Genomic DNA, 16313 nt, shown 5'->3' with positions numbered 1-16313 from the left:
AAAATTCGGAGAAGTTATTACCTGAATTTGCAAAATTTCCAAGGTTTTTCTGTACCGTGCGGGCCTGAAAATCGAGAATTACTTGAATATTCAGGAAATTAACTGATTCGTCAATGAATAATTCTACAGAAATTTCGTGTAATTTTGTCGTTGTTCAAAATTTCAAGCTTTTTCACTTAAAGTTTTAAAATCACTGTTGTGCATTCCCATGTTACTAAATTAATCAACTCAGAATTATAGAATAGTTGGGAATTTGTTTTTTTGTTAGGATAGTGGGAAGAGTTAGTAAACAGCACTAATTAATTGTCGAATCGCGACTTTTCACGGAAATTAGTACAATGTTCCATTGAGTTCGCTTGTGCATATTTATGTATTTGATGATATTTTTTACTGATTGGTTGTATTTGATGGGTTTCCAGAGCCTCAGGAAGCTTGAATTACGCGCGAAACGTCGCGATTCGACAATGAATTAGTACGATTTACTGATTTTTTCGACTATTCTATAATCCACATCCTGAGTTAACTTTGAAATTAGTTTGATTTTTATTTTTTTAGCGCCAGGATATATTTGAAAATGAGAAGGGAATGTACGCTGTTGCAAAAAAATTTAAATTTCCAATATCAACTGACTGAATTTTCCTGATTTCTATTGAATTTCACGGATTCATTGAACAACAATTTACGGTTTTCATCGATTTTTCCACAAAATTTTGAACTTTCAATGATGGAATTCCTTGAAATTTAAAATTTAACCAAAATATGAATGAAATCTTTGGAGAATTGTACAGGAAATCACGCAAAAACTTCATCATAAAAAATTTATGCGTTAGAAAACATTTCTTGAAGAATTTTAGAGTTTACTTTTCACTCAAATTCATGAAAGAATCGATAAATTTGTAAATTACACGGGATTACCGATTAATTGAAATTTAAAAATATACTTACCTGAATTTTCCGTTTCTCGTGATGTTCAGAGAATAATTGAACTTGAATTAACTATTTCCATAGTTTTTTCCACAGTATCTTAAATTTTCAATTATGAAATTCCTTGAAATTTCAGAGGAATCCAAATGTGATAAAAATTTCAATAATTGTATCGCTTATTTCAGTAAAAAAATCAATTGTCAGAAACCATTTTTTTAAGAATTTAAGTTTGCTCCTCATTCAAATTTACGAAATAATTGATAAATCTGAATTTTTTTTTCAATTTCGACCGACGATTGAAAATGAATTTTCAAGTTTTAATTCTGCAGTAAATTTTTAATGAGATAATGCACACTACTTGATAATTTCAAGCTTTTGAACTAAAAATTGTCCTGTTTTTGTTTAAAAAATTTTTTAGCTGCGTTTACAATGAAAATGTTCGAAAGCGTGGGAGGGGGCAATTCCGGGCGAGTGACGGTCATTCCAGGGAGGAGATACAACCCGCAGGTATACTTTTCCAGGAAGTTGCGGATACGAGGGCGTGGGCTCCTCTGCAGTGATTTTCTACGCAGCGATGCTATCCCAGTCGAGACCAGATGTTCGGGGGTATTTAGAGAGTACTCAAAGTTCGTGTTATTCCGGCTGAAATCGGAATACAAAAGTCCTCATTCAGCATTTCGCGCGCATTTCGGGGCATTTTCCTTCGACATTTGGAATGTCTTCCCGGTTCTAGTCATTTTTCTTCGCTTGTAAGGGCTGCGGGTCCGTTCATGAATGCATTTATTCTACTTCGAGACGTGGACGTGACTGAAGTGCAGTTCAACTCCAAACAAGGGACGAATTGAAGAGCATAGCTGCAGGAATTAATCAGTAATGACCCCCGCGAGAAGTGCGTGGGTGTGAAGCAGTTGGCTGAGACCGCAGTTCATTTTCTTGAGTTGAGATTCGAAATTACTGCACTAATAAGATTTTTCATTCGTTAAATTTTCGTTATATGTTGTTTCGTCACAAAATGAAAAATAGAATTAAAAATTCATTAGCGAACAATTAAAGAAAAACTGCTACACGTTTGGACGAGGTTTAAAAATAGCATTTTAGGATTTTTTGGATCATATGGGGTCGATGAACCACAAAAAATCCAAAACTTAAATTTGAACGATTACAAAGTTTCCATTCACAAACAAAAAAACAGTCATGTTTCATTTTCCTTTTATGAAGACCCAATCGCATTACGTAAACTACATGATGAAATTTGTGTCAATAAAAAATTCAAAAACAATTCAAAATCCGTTCATACGATCTTGACTATATGAATGAAATTTCGCATATTTATAGTTAGGTTTAATGAAAAAAAAATAATGCAAAACCGTCGCACGTACGATCGTTGGGTCGTTGCCTCTGAACAGAGGCCGACCGCTGACCGAATAAGGAGTTGCTGCAGTTCCACGTTGGCTTTATGCAGCTCTCGATGCAACAATGGGTGGATGTACGAGGTTCAGCAGTTGCAACGAGCAAGTGATCATTCTCAATCCCAGAGACATTTAACAGACGCGAGTAAATATGCAAATCAGTGGTGATGGGATTGAAGTCTAATGGGAGTTGTCAGGGGGGCAATAATCGTCAATTGTCTTGCGGGAGACACCCGTTATATCGGTCCATGTTCACACGTGTGGAACACACTTGCACTCGTTCCTCTCATTCCTCGTCATCTTCCTCTCGTTTCAGAATACTATGTACCAGTTTTCATCGCGATGGGTCTTATCTTCGGCTCGGGGAGCCTCTGTCAGCCATCATTTTTTCAGGGTTTTCATTTCATTTTTAGTCATTTTTCTATTGACAAATCTATTCAATAATTTCATAATTTTTATGATTTATGAGTGAAGTGGACAGAGAAAACTAGTCTCTTTTTATTGGGGGTTGAAGAATAATCTAAACAAAATGGCGGAATTTTCGTGAATACAATTTTTATTAAATTTAATTTTTTTATTTCATCTTTTTCGATTCCAATAAAAAGGATTTCGAAAAACCTCGATAGAAAAACATTACAACTTTTTTTTATTGTTTAAAGTGCTCAATTCTGAATTTGAATTATTTACACTGTCATTGCTGGTATTTAACCTCGCACAATTGAATTACCGGTTAAGATTGTTTCATTTTGATTTTTCGACATACAGTATGTTAACATTTTTATTATTTTTGTTATAATTATTATAACCTTTTTTTTTGTGCTAAACTTTAACATTACATTCTCTTACGACATTACAAATCAGTTCTACATATTTAAAGTCAGTTGCCTCTACAAATTTTTTTGTAGTGTGTGTGTGTGTGTGTGTGTGTGTGTGTGTGCGTGGGGGGGAGGTAATAATTTTTTGCTCCAAGCTTTTTTTTTAAATTTAGTTCTCTGCTGATTGTACTGCGGGCAATGCCATAGAATGTGATCAATGTCTTGTGATTCTGCACCGCATGGGCAGCTTGGGTCATTAACAATACCTATTCTGTACAAGGAGGCTCCAAGGTGATAATGATTTGAACATTACAACTTATAGATGCTTTTAGCCTCCTCTGGACTAAGTATTTAAGACTCAAGTAAATTATCTAAAAGCGAAGAATGTACTATATGATACTGTATTAACTTGAATACGATGTAATTTTTTTTTAAGCAGAATAAATCAACAGGTTTGCATGCTAAAATAAAAAACATTGAAGTTGTACAGAAAAATTGAATTCTATCGAAAATTCCAGTAGAATCGTCCAAAAACTAACAGAAATGCAATAGAATTGTCTAGCGAATTCGCAAGCATTTCAGTAAAAGTCATCGAGAACTAGAACTTTTCCTCTCATTTCCCTGAAATCCATAAACTGTTACTAAAAACCAGAAATTTTTTTCTGTGTGATTGAAAGAGGAAACGTGGATACGCGTTTGGATTCTGTAGAAGGAAGGAAGAGTCGTGGGCCGTTACGTTATCTGTAACCCCGGTTAGATAGTAGTGCCATTGCCTCCTACTACAATTCTCGTCCCTCATTTTTATTTCCATTTTTGTCACGCTCGACTGGACAGTCTTATATTCTGCATGGCTAACCACGTGCACCTCGACACGAATACCCAATCCCCAGAGGGATATTCAAAATAACAACACATGATTTTTCGTAACGCTTTCAACATTCATTTTATTCTCTTATCTTATTTTTATAATTACATAATGGATAACGTTAAATGACGTTAATTTATATCTCATCGATTTTCCAGTTTTGACGTATTATTAGTATGTCACTATGGCTTTAACATTTTGATTATTCATTGAGATTTAACTTTAGTATTAAATTGAAAAATATTAACATTTTGAATAATTCAAACAAGCAACGGAATTATTTTTATCTTTCGTTTATCCAGACTCGCTCGACTGCTGGTAATGCAGTGGCCTAAATTTCTACTTCGTACCATCTTTTGAAAAGCAAAAATTTGGGTGCGCAGCCGGGGAGTAGGACAAGTCCAGTCAACTCCAGAATTAGCTTTTATGAGTAAATCTGAATGGAAGGGAAATTTAATTTTCATTTGAAATAAATCTTTGGTTATAGAAAAAAGGCTACAGATGTTGATTTTTCTGCATACAGTCAAGACTTTGTGTCAGATCACACACGAAAACATTTAATAGAAAAACCTTGCGAAGTCGATTTTTCTATATAACTTATTTTCTTCAGATATTTTCTGTGAAATTTCCTTGGCTCAAATTTTCTCAAGGCTCAAGTTTTTTCATTCTATTTTTCTTTTCTTCTTATGTAGAAAATCAAACAAAAAAACTTGGAAAATTTGAGCCGAGAAGATTCTGTAGAAAATATCTCAGAGAATAAGTTGTGTAGAAAAATCGAATTCTTTTGACTTTTTCTATAGAATATTTACTATTGAACATTTCGATACAATCGGCTGAAAACTAATAGAAAGTTCAATAGAAATCCAATAGAATTGTCTAGCGAATTCGCTAGGTTTTTCTATTAAGCTTTTTTATCGGTTATACCTTAGGAACAGTAGGAGAGAGCAATTCCGGGAATCCGTATACCCTCAGTACACGCGTTTATAGAGAGGAGAAAAATAGGGATCAGCGGTTTGAAATACGATACCTCGCTCGTTGCGCCCGAATTCAATGGAATTTTCATTTTTACGAATGGATATTGATAACTATTCAATTTGTACGAGTTTAATGTTTTGAATTCGCATAGCCCGCGTTCCTTTTTGTCTCTAAACATAATCCCGCGCGATAGCATGGATGTTGGGGGATTGTTGGGGGACTGGAGAATAATCACTTCTGGACAGCTGAAAGACAAGTTATTTAACGCAAGTAAATTAATTGGATTTTAGTTAGGCTTTATTCAATTAAGATAATTCTGCGTCTTCATTTTAATAGGGGAGGGTGGGGCAAAACGGCCCCCCTTCAATTGTCAATAACTTGTGAATGACATTGTGAAAATTCCCAGTTTCAACTTCATTTTGAAGATAATTTTTCATTCTTCAAAACGAGCTCTAACTCATCCCAATCGGATTATTGAATCGGAAAATATTGACGATTGAACGGGGGCCGTTTTGCCCCATCCTCCCTTAATTATAGCGTCGAAGAAAACAGGTGACTCGGAAAATTTACGTTGAAACATTTCATGATAAAGTTGCATAATTTGCAGTAGAATCCACGTAAAAAAATTGAATATTCAAATAGAATTTGAATTGAAATTCAACAGAATTTCAGAGAGAAAACGTTAGGTTTTTCTATCAAATTTTTTCATGCCTAAGAAGAGAAAAAAATGTCCAATTTGATCAGGTGAAAATTAATTTCTCCAACATTTCACGATCTTCAATCCAACTTATCGTCATGGAGATGACTTGAAGTGTAATCGACTCGTCCTAATCCACAACTTCACTTTTTAATCAACTCCCTCGAATAAATAGGAATTTCAAAGATTAGCGATTTTCGAGAAGTTCCTTAGTTATGGAGAAATGAATCAGTAAAATTCGAATGACTTTGGAGGTAAAGCTAGAGAAGAAGGGACATCGGACGGCGACGACACGTTCGTTTCCCAAATTCGTACGATTTCTCCGCACTTTTTTTGTAATTATCTCTTTAAATGTACTCGGCGAAGCATATCCAGTAGGTGACGTTGAGTGCGGTAAAGAGGAAGGGGAAGAATACACGGGAGAAACGATCGATGTTGAGTGCTCGGAGTCTTGCACGCTGCGCTGGGGTTGGACCTGTTGGTGGTAATGTCGCTGGCTTCTGGGAGCGTCCGGATAACAGCATTGCATTTTCCTGCGTGAGAATAATCACAATTTGCTCCGGGGCATTGCGAAGAGTTACTTCTGTTCCTCTGAATAAATTGTCACTATAATTTTTGTTTCTTCGGGAAATTGCATTTTGGAAAAATTCGTCTTTAGGACACGCACGAAAAAAATTCATAGAAAAAGCTAGCGAATTCGATTTTTCTGTAGAATTTCCTCGGCTAAAATTTTCTTAGTTTTTTTAAATTCTATTTTTCTTTTTTTTCATCAAAAAAATCAAATAAAAAAATTGGAAAATTCGAGCCGAGGAAAATCGAATTCTATTTACTTTTTCTATAGAATATTTTTTATGGAATATTTCAATAGAATCGGTCGAAAATTAATGGAAAATTCAATAGAATTGTCCAGCGAATTCGCTAAATTTTTCTAAGAAAGTTGTTCCTACGTGAATTTTTATTCTCTTTCCTATTTTTATTTTCCTTTCTTTCAAACAAAACTATTAGTTTTTCGTTAATTCCGTAGAAAAATTCCGCAGCTTTATATCGCGTTTTTACCAATAGAAAACGTCAAATGGAAATTAATTTATGTATTGACTTGTTTTCTATAGAGATTTCTCGATATAAATTTTCTAGGTTTTTTTCACTCCATTTGTTTTCTCCTCTTATTAAAAAATTGAACTAAAAAAACTTGGAAAATGCAAGTCGAAGAATTTCTGTATAGGAAAATTCAATTCTATCGATTTTTTTCTGAGAAATATTTTCTGTAGTACATTTCTATTGAAAAAAAATATTAGAATCTTCAATAGAAATCCAATAGCATTTTTTAGGGAATTTGTGTCTATTCATTACAAAAATAAAGCAAAAAAATGGGAAAAATTGAGACGAGGAATTTCTGGAAGACAAATCTCAACAGAATAAGTCGTATAGAAAGATCGAATTCCATTGATTTTTCATCTGAAACATTTTCCATGGAACATTTCATTAAAAATAAAAAAAAACGCACTAATAGAAAATTCAATATAAATCCACTATAATTTTCTAGCGAATTCGCTTGGTTTTTCTGTGGGATTCTCTCGTCCGCAGACCCATTGTTCACGCGATTGCTTGATTTAGTCGATTTATTCAGAGGCTCAGAAGTGAATTCCCTCACCCGAAGAATCTTCATTCAAGCGTTTTACCTTAGTCGCGATATCGAAAATTTTATCGAGCTTAGTGTCCCCAGTGCCAGTGGAGGTTGTCGCCTTGGGCGGAGTCTGTTTCGATGGTTTTTTGAAGGCCGCTGGAGCATCTGAGTCCCCCAGGACAATGTTCACTAGACAGTACTCCATCAGTGCCATGAACACGAAGATCGTGCAGACTGACATGAATGCGTCCACAGCTTTCAGGTAGGAGACCGGGGGCAGCGAGGCCTGGCTCTTCGCGTGTTGGGTCGAGAGGGTGAGGAGGGACGTCACGCCGAGGGTCACTCGGGCTGGGGCTGCCTCTGGCTTTATCCAGAATGATACCCACTGAATTGCGAAAATTGGAGAATAAAAAGCGGTTGAAGTTATTCCGAGAATTAATGGATTAAATTTTCATTTTTAATTGCTAGGAATAGGCGCATTACAAGGCGCTTAATATTATTCTTCATTAGTTCTTTCTTGTTCTGCATATTATTTTTGATCGTTATGTATTCATTTATTCGTTAACCCCCGATCACTCGCGCTCAGCCGCCAGTCTTCATCCGTCGCACGGTCAGCGCAGCGCCGCGCTGTTGCCACCTTGGCGCTTACCGCTATGCGCGCCTTTCAAGTGTGGCAGTGAATGTAGCAACACTGTCGCTCGCGCGGGCGACAGAGACTCACTCACACCGGACGGCGCGACGCCGCTTCTCTGTCCGTTCGACGTTTCTCTTCTTTTTTTTAGCTAAACAAATTTCCAGAGCAAAAACGGACAACGCCAAAGCTTCATAAACGGATTGCACTAGGAACCCCAATTTTTTCAAAATTTTTACGCGCCGAGGAACACGCTAAAATATAAAAAAACGAAAACGAGCGACGCCGCGCTCATTGGGCGAGTGAGCGAGGGTTAAAAAGGAATTAATGTCCGCTGTTATTATGCTCGTGTTTTATTATGTTTATTTGAGAAAAAATTTTGAGACAAGATCTTTAAAAAATTTTACGACGAAAAATTCACGTTGTTTATGAAATTGGGTGCAACTATTTTTCACGCGTGAACACGTAAGCTTTTGCGAAGAACTGTCCACCAACTTTCATGTCAATCCGCTATCAAAAAATGGGTGAAATAATTTTGGTCAGTAAACTATTTCGCCAAGACTGTGGTAGACTTGGCAATATTTCAAGTTTATCTTAGTTTATGAATAAAAATACATTATATATATAATACATTATGAAAATACATAAATTTTATTACTATTGTTAATAATATTATTATTATTTTATATATTTTATATTATATTACATATAAATAAGTGTTTTGTATTCATTATTGCTGATCGCTGACCAAAAATATTTCACCTATTTTTTAATAAAGGATTTGGTTTCATTTTTAAGAATTTTAGATGTAATACTCACTGACATTATTACAATTAGACATGTGGGCACGTATGTGTGAAAAAGATAGTATCCAAGTCGTCGTTTTAACACGAAAATCACCTCGAGACATGTAAAATTGCCTGGAATGAGTCGATTTTTCGATTTTAGTTCATTCTTTATTTATAGTTATGATTAAATCTTGTGCTAAAATCATTCATCATCGAGATAATTCGCAAATTAAGAATATCCAAGTATTTTTGGCCACTTTTTTTAGTATTGAAATTTTAATTTAATTCTCATTTTTTAACGGTTAAGAAATAATTCAAAAATGGGAAAAAAAGACTAAAAACTTACTTATTACGGAAGGTTTATGGAATAATTATAAAATGGCAGGTTTTGAAAATTGAAAATTAAACTTTTTCATACATAATTCATCGAATGAATTTTGCAATAAATCGATAATTCAAGACAATTCATTAATTCATAACTGATTAGTCATTAATTTATCAATTTGTCGACCAAACAATAAATTTTTTCCTTAGAAATCATTTATTCGAAATCGGAATACTTCAGAAACTCATTCCATGAAACAAAAAAAAGTAATTTGTTACAAACTGTTAACAAAAATAAAAAAAATAGAAAAAAAATGATGAAAAAATAAAAAATAAACCGTATATATTACCACAAACTAATAAATAATGGAAAAATAGACAAAATTCATCAACAAATTTATCCATTTGTTAGTGAAAAATAGAACAATGTGGTCAGTGCCTGGATTGCCTCGAGAATTATGAAACTGTCATCAAATTCAAAAAATGATTTGATTCACCTGTGGAGTAAACCTGAGTACAGTCAGCCGTGTAGTTTTTAACAAGCGCCAATTGCGGTAACTCGATATTTTCATCAACAACAAGGGGCACATCGGGATCCCACTGGAAGATCATTTCGTCCGTCGTGTGCGACACTAGTAAACACCATTCTCATTTATTTTATAAATATAATACATCAGTCCGCGTTAAATCTTCAATACATTCACCCAGAAACTCTATTGATTTTCACTTCAAGCAAAACTGCTGTTGAAAGTCAGCAGAAATGACGAATTATTTTTAGCTGCATTTCTAAATAATTCAATTATGGAGTAATTATTGTCGTTTGGGTACTCACGACTCTCCATTTGTAATTTACATTCCTGAGTATCGTGGGGGTATATCAGGAAGTTCATGGCGCAGGACAATCTCAATGTGAGTCTGCGAAAGAATTTTTTTTCAGTCATTCGATATTTTTTCAGTGGTTTTGAGGACTCACTTGACCATGTACAGGATCGTTTTGTCTTTGTACAGCCAGAGATAGTGATTTGGTATCGTCATTGTCTGAAATGTCACGGATTTGGCATTTTTGAAGAAGGAATCCGGCCTCCACATCTGCTTTAACCAATCGACTTCTAATAATCTGATTAAATTCACCAAAATACTTAATTAGATCGGTTAATAAAAAAATTAACGATTTTATTCAGTTGTTTTCGTTACTTGTATTAATATTCACGGAGTAATTAAAGTGATTTTCCATAATATTTTGAATTGTCAATGAAGAAATCCCTAACAAAATTATCAGAAAAAAATTTTCAACAGTTAATTCGTTTCATCTGAACCAAGGATCGGCATCAATCATTAATTTTAGTAAGATTTGAGTTAAAATTTGAAAATTATAAAGTAATTGATAATTTAAATTTTTCCATTGATTATTGGGCAAATAATTGAAATTATGGGATTGCCAATTGACTATTGGCCAAATATTTTTTAATTTCTTAGAAAGGATTTTCGATTAGCCAAATAATCGTTAATCCTCTGAATTTGATTATTGATTGATAAAATAATTCGAAATTTGGATATTTAATTGGTGATTAATTTAATAATTTAATAATTAATTTAATATTAATATTTTATTATTAATTATTGACTTATTATTAAATAACAATAATAATTAATAATTATTAATACATAATAATAATAACGTATTATTAATAATAATAATTCGAATAATTTTTTTTATTTTTAAATTATTTAAAATTCATGATTCTGCCAATGTCTGACCTGAAGTTGGAAAATTTCAAACATAAATAATAGGATAATTTAAAAACTAGTGGGTTTTTTTTCATTTTTAAATTCTGAATTCTGCATCAATTGACAAATGAAATCAACAAATTGAAGGATATCAGAGAACTTTTTTCCACACATTACCTATATTCAGAAGTCATATTCTCTGGAAGTCTGAGTCTATTGTCCTTCCACGTTTGAGCGAAGAAGATATCCGCGGCGTAGGTCTGCGCGGGGTTAAAGTAAAAAATCACAATTTTCAATTTTACTGAGGAATTGAGGATGATTACGTTACCATTGAGGTTTCGTCGATGGAGTCGAGCCCCATAACGGTGACGTGGAAGTACACGACAGTGGCCTGGCCGTCCTTCTTCGGCGGTCTCATCTTGTCGTAGAGCTTCGGATCCTCCGGCAGGAGCTCGTGGAACTCCAAACTCTGCCTGAAAACTCAAATCCGGTTGAACTCCCCCGTCTCATCGGCGCAATAATGCAGGGGAATGCACGCGGAAGGAACTTATTCGCTTGAGTGAATCATTATTGTTTGATATTCGAACATAATTCAGATGTGAAATAGGGGAAAACTGGGTTGAATCATTTTTCAAAGTCAGATTTGGATTATTATCACTGAATTTAAAGATATGATTCGAGATATTTTGCCGAAAATTTTAAGGAGGATTTTTTCCCGCAGATCTCACTCAATTTCTTGAATTTTAAGACATTTTCTGTAATCTTGGAAAATCCGCAAATAGAATGGTGGAACCATGATTCGTTTTCGAATTTTTAATAAAAATTTGTGAATCTTACGAAGACATCTCATCATTAGGCTTGCATCATTGCATTTTTCATTTTCGATCATGAGATTTCTCATCAATTTCACTTTTCACTTGAAAAAAGGGTAAAATGGTCCCTCGGATTCCTCTCTCTCTTGAATTCCGTGATATTCTTCAAACACTCGTCTGTTCAAAAATAAGATTCACTCATTTATTTATTGATTCTGTTACTAAATTGTCCTAAAAAGTTGAAATTTATCCCGAATTTCATCATAAATTACTCGAGAAGGGGCAAATGGGTCTTCCATTTCTAGAAATTTCCACTGGGGGACATATTTTTTACCTCGCGAGTCGTAAAATTTCCACACGAGTCGATATTTGTTCCTCAATATCCCGAAATGAAAATTCAGAATAAAAACATAATTTTCATTTTTGAGGAATTGAGAAAAAATGAATAAAATCATGTGGGAAATTTTAATGTACGGAAAAAGCATCTTTCCGCCCTCAAAAATAATTCTTTCATTTGCCGACAAAAATTCCCTCCACGCAAATCAAATACATCTCAACAACACAGAGAAATAGTTGAGAAAAAATTACTGAAAAATTCATGAAATCACGGCGGGAAATTTTACTCTAGGTCTTTTCTCCTTAACATCACCGAAAAAAATCCGAGAAGAGGAATTTTCTCTATTGTCATGTAATCGTCCTGAAGTGAAATCTACCAAAAATTTATTTAAAAACTCCGCGGGAAAACGTAAATAAGTCCTTCATTTCCACAAATTCTCGTTCTTTGCGTTTCAAAAACTGCCCCTAGGAGACATACATTCCACTTTGCAAGTCTTGAAATATTTCCCTGAGTAAATATTCATTCCTTAACACCCGGAAATGAAAATTCCCAATAAAAATTTAATTCCGTACTGAAGTCGACTTGGCCATTAGCTGATTCTTCGCGAAATACCTCCGAATCGAAGAGAGATAGCAAAATTTTTATAATGACCTTTTTTGTGGCCCTTAATTCGCTCTCCAAACAAGGTCATAAGAAACATTTCGCTATCTCCCTTAGATTCCAAGATATTCATTAAAAACCCATGTGGTGAATTTCACTATATGAAGAGAGACAATTTCTCCTCCCACAGGACAAATTTTTTCCCTTGACGAAGCGTAAAATTTCCTTCACGCAAATTATTGTTTATTAAACCACATTTCGCTCCACGTTTAATCGAAACATTCAATTGAAATGTGATTTTTCTTCTAATTTTTCCTCAACTCATCTCGCGACAAAAAACCTACACATAATTGATGACATAAATCAGTATGATCAGGAGAATAAGAAACTTGGAATTGGCAAAAACGCCGTGTTCCGAGGTCCTCGCCATCACCCAGTCTCTCGCATAAACTCGTCAACGCATTTTCACACCGACTCTAGCCACAATAAACTAAACGACAACAACAAATGCCCTCGGTACGTCCAATAGAATATTCGCGAATAGGTGACGTTGAACAACTGATGTTCTCCACGAAAAATTTGCAGAAGTTGCAGAAAATCGGTGTCGGCGGTGGGGGGCGATCCGCGGAGAAGGGGGTTGAAAGGGTGGGACACAAGTTGGTGGATATTTTCATCCTCCTCGGTCTCATCGAAACGCCAATGGTGACAGTTGGAGATAAGCAGGGGTTGGTTGTCTTGCAGACGTGGAGAACTGATAGATGTGACAAAAGGATGATGGGGAGGGGTTGGGCTTTTGAAAGAGTAGTGGTGAAATCCCTCTGGAGTCTGACGGCTGCCCTCGACCCCCTACCAATTTACTCCAATGCAGTATCGTGCTACATTTGTTTCAATTCTTCTTTACACGAGTGCCGTCATTACAGCCAACTACGCGGCGATTTATTCATGGATTGAGGAAAATAGAAATTAATTTTAATGGGGGGGGGGCATTTTTGGACTGTTAGGGGATGAGTTGGAAGAAAGTATTTTTGAAAAATAGTGGAAGTTAACTGGAATAATTTTTAATCATTAAAAATGTAAGGTCATTGAAAATATAAGACATTTAATTGAAGTAGAAAATGGAGAAGCTAATGAATAGGAGGGATCGTTGAACAATTATGGAACAAGTAGGTGAATTAATTATTTATTGGGAATGGAAAAAGTTGGGTGGAATGGTTTTTAATGTGTGAGATAATTAAATATTGAAGTGAATGTAGATTAATTTGAATGAATAGAGGGAATCGTCTGTTGGTTGGATCATCGCAATCAACGTTCACTCGGCGAAAAAATTCGATTTTGCCGAAAGTCGACTTTTTTCCCCCTGAAAAAATCCAAGGTCTGATACTTTGGCCTCGGGTGAAAAAAAAATTGTATTTTTTACTTTTTCCAAATAATTTTGAGAGTTCTGAATAGCCCGTCGATTGAATCATCGGAATCAACGTTCACTCGGTGAAAAAATTCGATTTTCTCATACAAATAGTGAGAGTTAATTAGAATTATTTTTAATAATTGAAAAATTGGGATGCTGAATGAATACGGGGAGTTATTAAATAATTATGATGCAAGTAATTAGAAAAATAATTTTTTTGTTGGAAACGTCAATTGGAATTATTTTTGATGATTGAGAATGTGAGATAACGAAAGATCTTCGAAATTGTTAGTGTTTGTATTAATCTATTGAGATTTATCGTGAATGACAGAGTCCATGCAAAATCAATGAACTCCAATATTCTAATAATTTCGAATTTCAATCTCCTTGGAATAAATTTTTGAGTGAATCTCTGGGAATATCAATGCTCGATGGAGATACGTGGTCGCGTTGCCGCACTCCAACGAAAACATGATGAATACAATTGCCATATCCTGAACCCGCTCTTCAAAAAACTATAAAAATATTTAAAATGTCTCAAACGTCCCCCTGAATCCGTCCCCAACTGTAATTACTCCCAAAAAATTATTTAAAAAATCACAAAATGTGGAAATATGAAAAACACTAGCCACATTCCATCGTCTTCAATTTTAATACGAATAACATATTGAAAAACTGCAGTCATTAATTTTTTCAATCGCTCTTAATTAATCTCATATTCACTATTCTTTATAATACAAAAATGCATATCCAGTGTTTTTAGTTCTTTTTTTATGTCTTCATCATTTCAGTAACATATCATGATTCAATTATGTAATTATCATTCTACTATTATTATTTTTGAATAATGAAAAAGCATAATAATAATAATATTATTATTATTATATTAAAATAATTAAAATATTAATAATATTATTATTATTATTTTATTTTGGAAGAGGAAAGAGAGAAGGAGTTTTCTCTTTTGAAATTTAGCAAACCTCCCTCAACTATAATTTTTCCCAAAAAAAAACTTAAAAAAATCACGAAATGTGGAAATATGAAAAATACCAGCCACATTCTTTTATCTTCAATTTTAATATTGAGAACACATTGAAAAACTGCATTTGTAAAAAAACGGCACTGTCGTCCGGAATCGTTTGCGGATTTTCGTCCTGACGCGACCTCACAATGCAAATATTTTCAATCGCCGGTACTAATCTCATATTCACTATTCTTTAAACCAAAAAAAGCATAACCAGCGTTTTTCATTCTTTTTTAAAATGAAAAAGTCATTGTATTATTCTTTCTCCAACTTTTTATTCACATCGCATCATTTAATTACATAATTACCCTTCTATTATTGTTATTTTTTTTATTTTGGACGAGAGGAAAACGAAGGGGGAGCTCCTCCCCTGAAATCTATCAAACAGGGTAGTAACTCGTTTTTTTCGCGCTGCAGAGGCATCGATCCTCGAAATTGTGCCGTGAATAGAAAAGAGAGAAAGAGGAATGGAGGAGAGGGTGGAGTGGCCACTCTTGAAAAGCCGAGGTGGCGCGAAAGGAAGAAGGGTTTGCCAGGGGGTGGGAGTAGGCGAGGCGGAGGGAAGGCTCTACGGTGTAATCCCACGTGTACATGAGTGTATCTCGTCACCGATATTCTGGGAGATAAGTATCGCTGATGATGAGGGGTAAGTGGAAGGGGCGAGAGGGAAGGAAGGGGAATTCATGTGTTCGTACTGATCGCACACATCCCTCTGTCTTTGACAATGTCCGCAATTATAATCGTTAGGAGCGGGAGTTGAGAGGCCTCCACTGGATGATTTTTCATGGTTTGGTTACTCCTGAATCACTTGAGTGTAAATTTTCGTCTTATTTGATTTTTTTCAGCGCAGATTTCTAGGTTTTGGTGAATGAATTGGATAGAATCCATTTTGCGAAAAGTGAATTTCTTCTTGTTCGAGGAAAATTCTGCAATTTTGAGTTGCTTCGACGTCATTAAATAAACAAATTTTTTCTTGTACACGAGCTCTTATGGGATTTATTTTTAAATTGATGATTCACCTACTGGATGACTTCAATATAAAAATAAAAATACAGGACAATGGGAAAAAATACTGGATCAAATAAAGGAAATTTAAATTTATATTCACATTTAACTCTAAATTTTCGTCTTTTATTTAATTTTTTCAGGGGGAGATTTTTACGTTTTGTTGAATGAATTGGACGGAAGGGATTCCAAAATATATATTTTTCTGCACTGCTTCTCACGATTTCTCGTCTGTGAATTGGTATTGCATACTTCCCAAACTCGAAAGCTTGAAAATCACTACAAAAAAATCTTGTCCCGGGCTGCTGCGATGGGGTTTTTTACTCGTGTGGCGTTGGCGTCCGAGCCGA

At 34.7% G+C, this 16313-nt stretch overlaps 1 protein-coding gene across 2 annotated transcripts; it reads right to left on the bottom strand.

Moving 5' to 3' along the window:
* Nucleotides 1–5681: 5681 nt before the first annotated feature.
* On the bottom strand, nucleotides 5682–13072 carry LOC107037997 (glycine receptor subunit alpha-2). 2 transcript variants are annotated; one of them, XM_015256854.1, is made up of 9 exons: nucleotides 12874–13072; nucleotides 11109–11253; nucleotides 10958–11040; nucleotides 10026–10169; nucleotides 9885–9967; nucleotides 9550–9684; nucleotides 8760–8860; nucleotides 7365–7694; nucleotides 5682–6218 (listed from the first exon to the last, which is right to left on the bottom strand). In XM_015256854.1, exons 1-9 carry the CDS (start codon nucleotides 12957–12959, stop codon nucleotides 6033–6035), a joined length of 1293 nt encoding a protein of 430 aa, XP_015112340.1. In that variant the 5' UTR covers nucleotides 12960–13072; the 3' UTR covers nucleotides 5682–6032. The 2 variants fall into 2 exon arrangements, with proteins under 2 accessions (XP_015112340.1, XP_015112341.1); XM_015256855.1 differs by having other exon boundaries at nucleotides 5682–6185.
* Nucleotides 13073–16313: the final 3241 nt, after the last annotated feature.

Source organism: Diachasma alloeum, unplaced genomic scaffold, assembly GCF_001412515.2.
Source record: "Diachasma alloeum isolate Michigan unplaced genomic scaffold, Dall2.0 Dall_scaffold_00276, whole genome shotgun sequence".
NCBI classification, from domain to species: domain Eukaryota; kingdom Metazoa; phylum Arthropoda; class Insecta; order Hymenoptera; family Braconidae; genus Diachasma; species Diachasma alloeum.
This window is presented reverse-complemented; position numbering and strand designations above follow the sequence as displayed.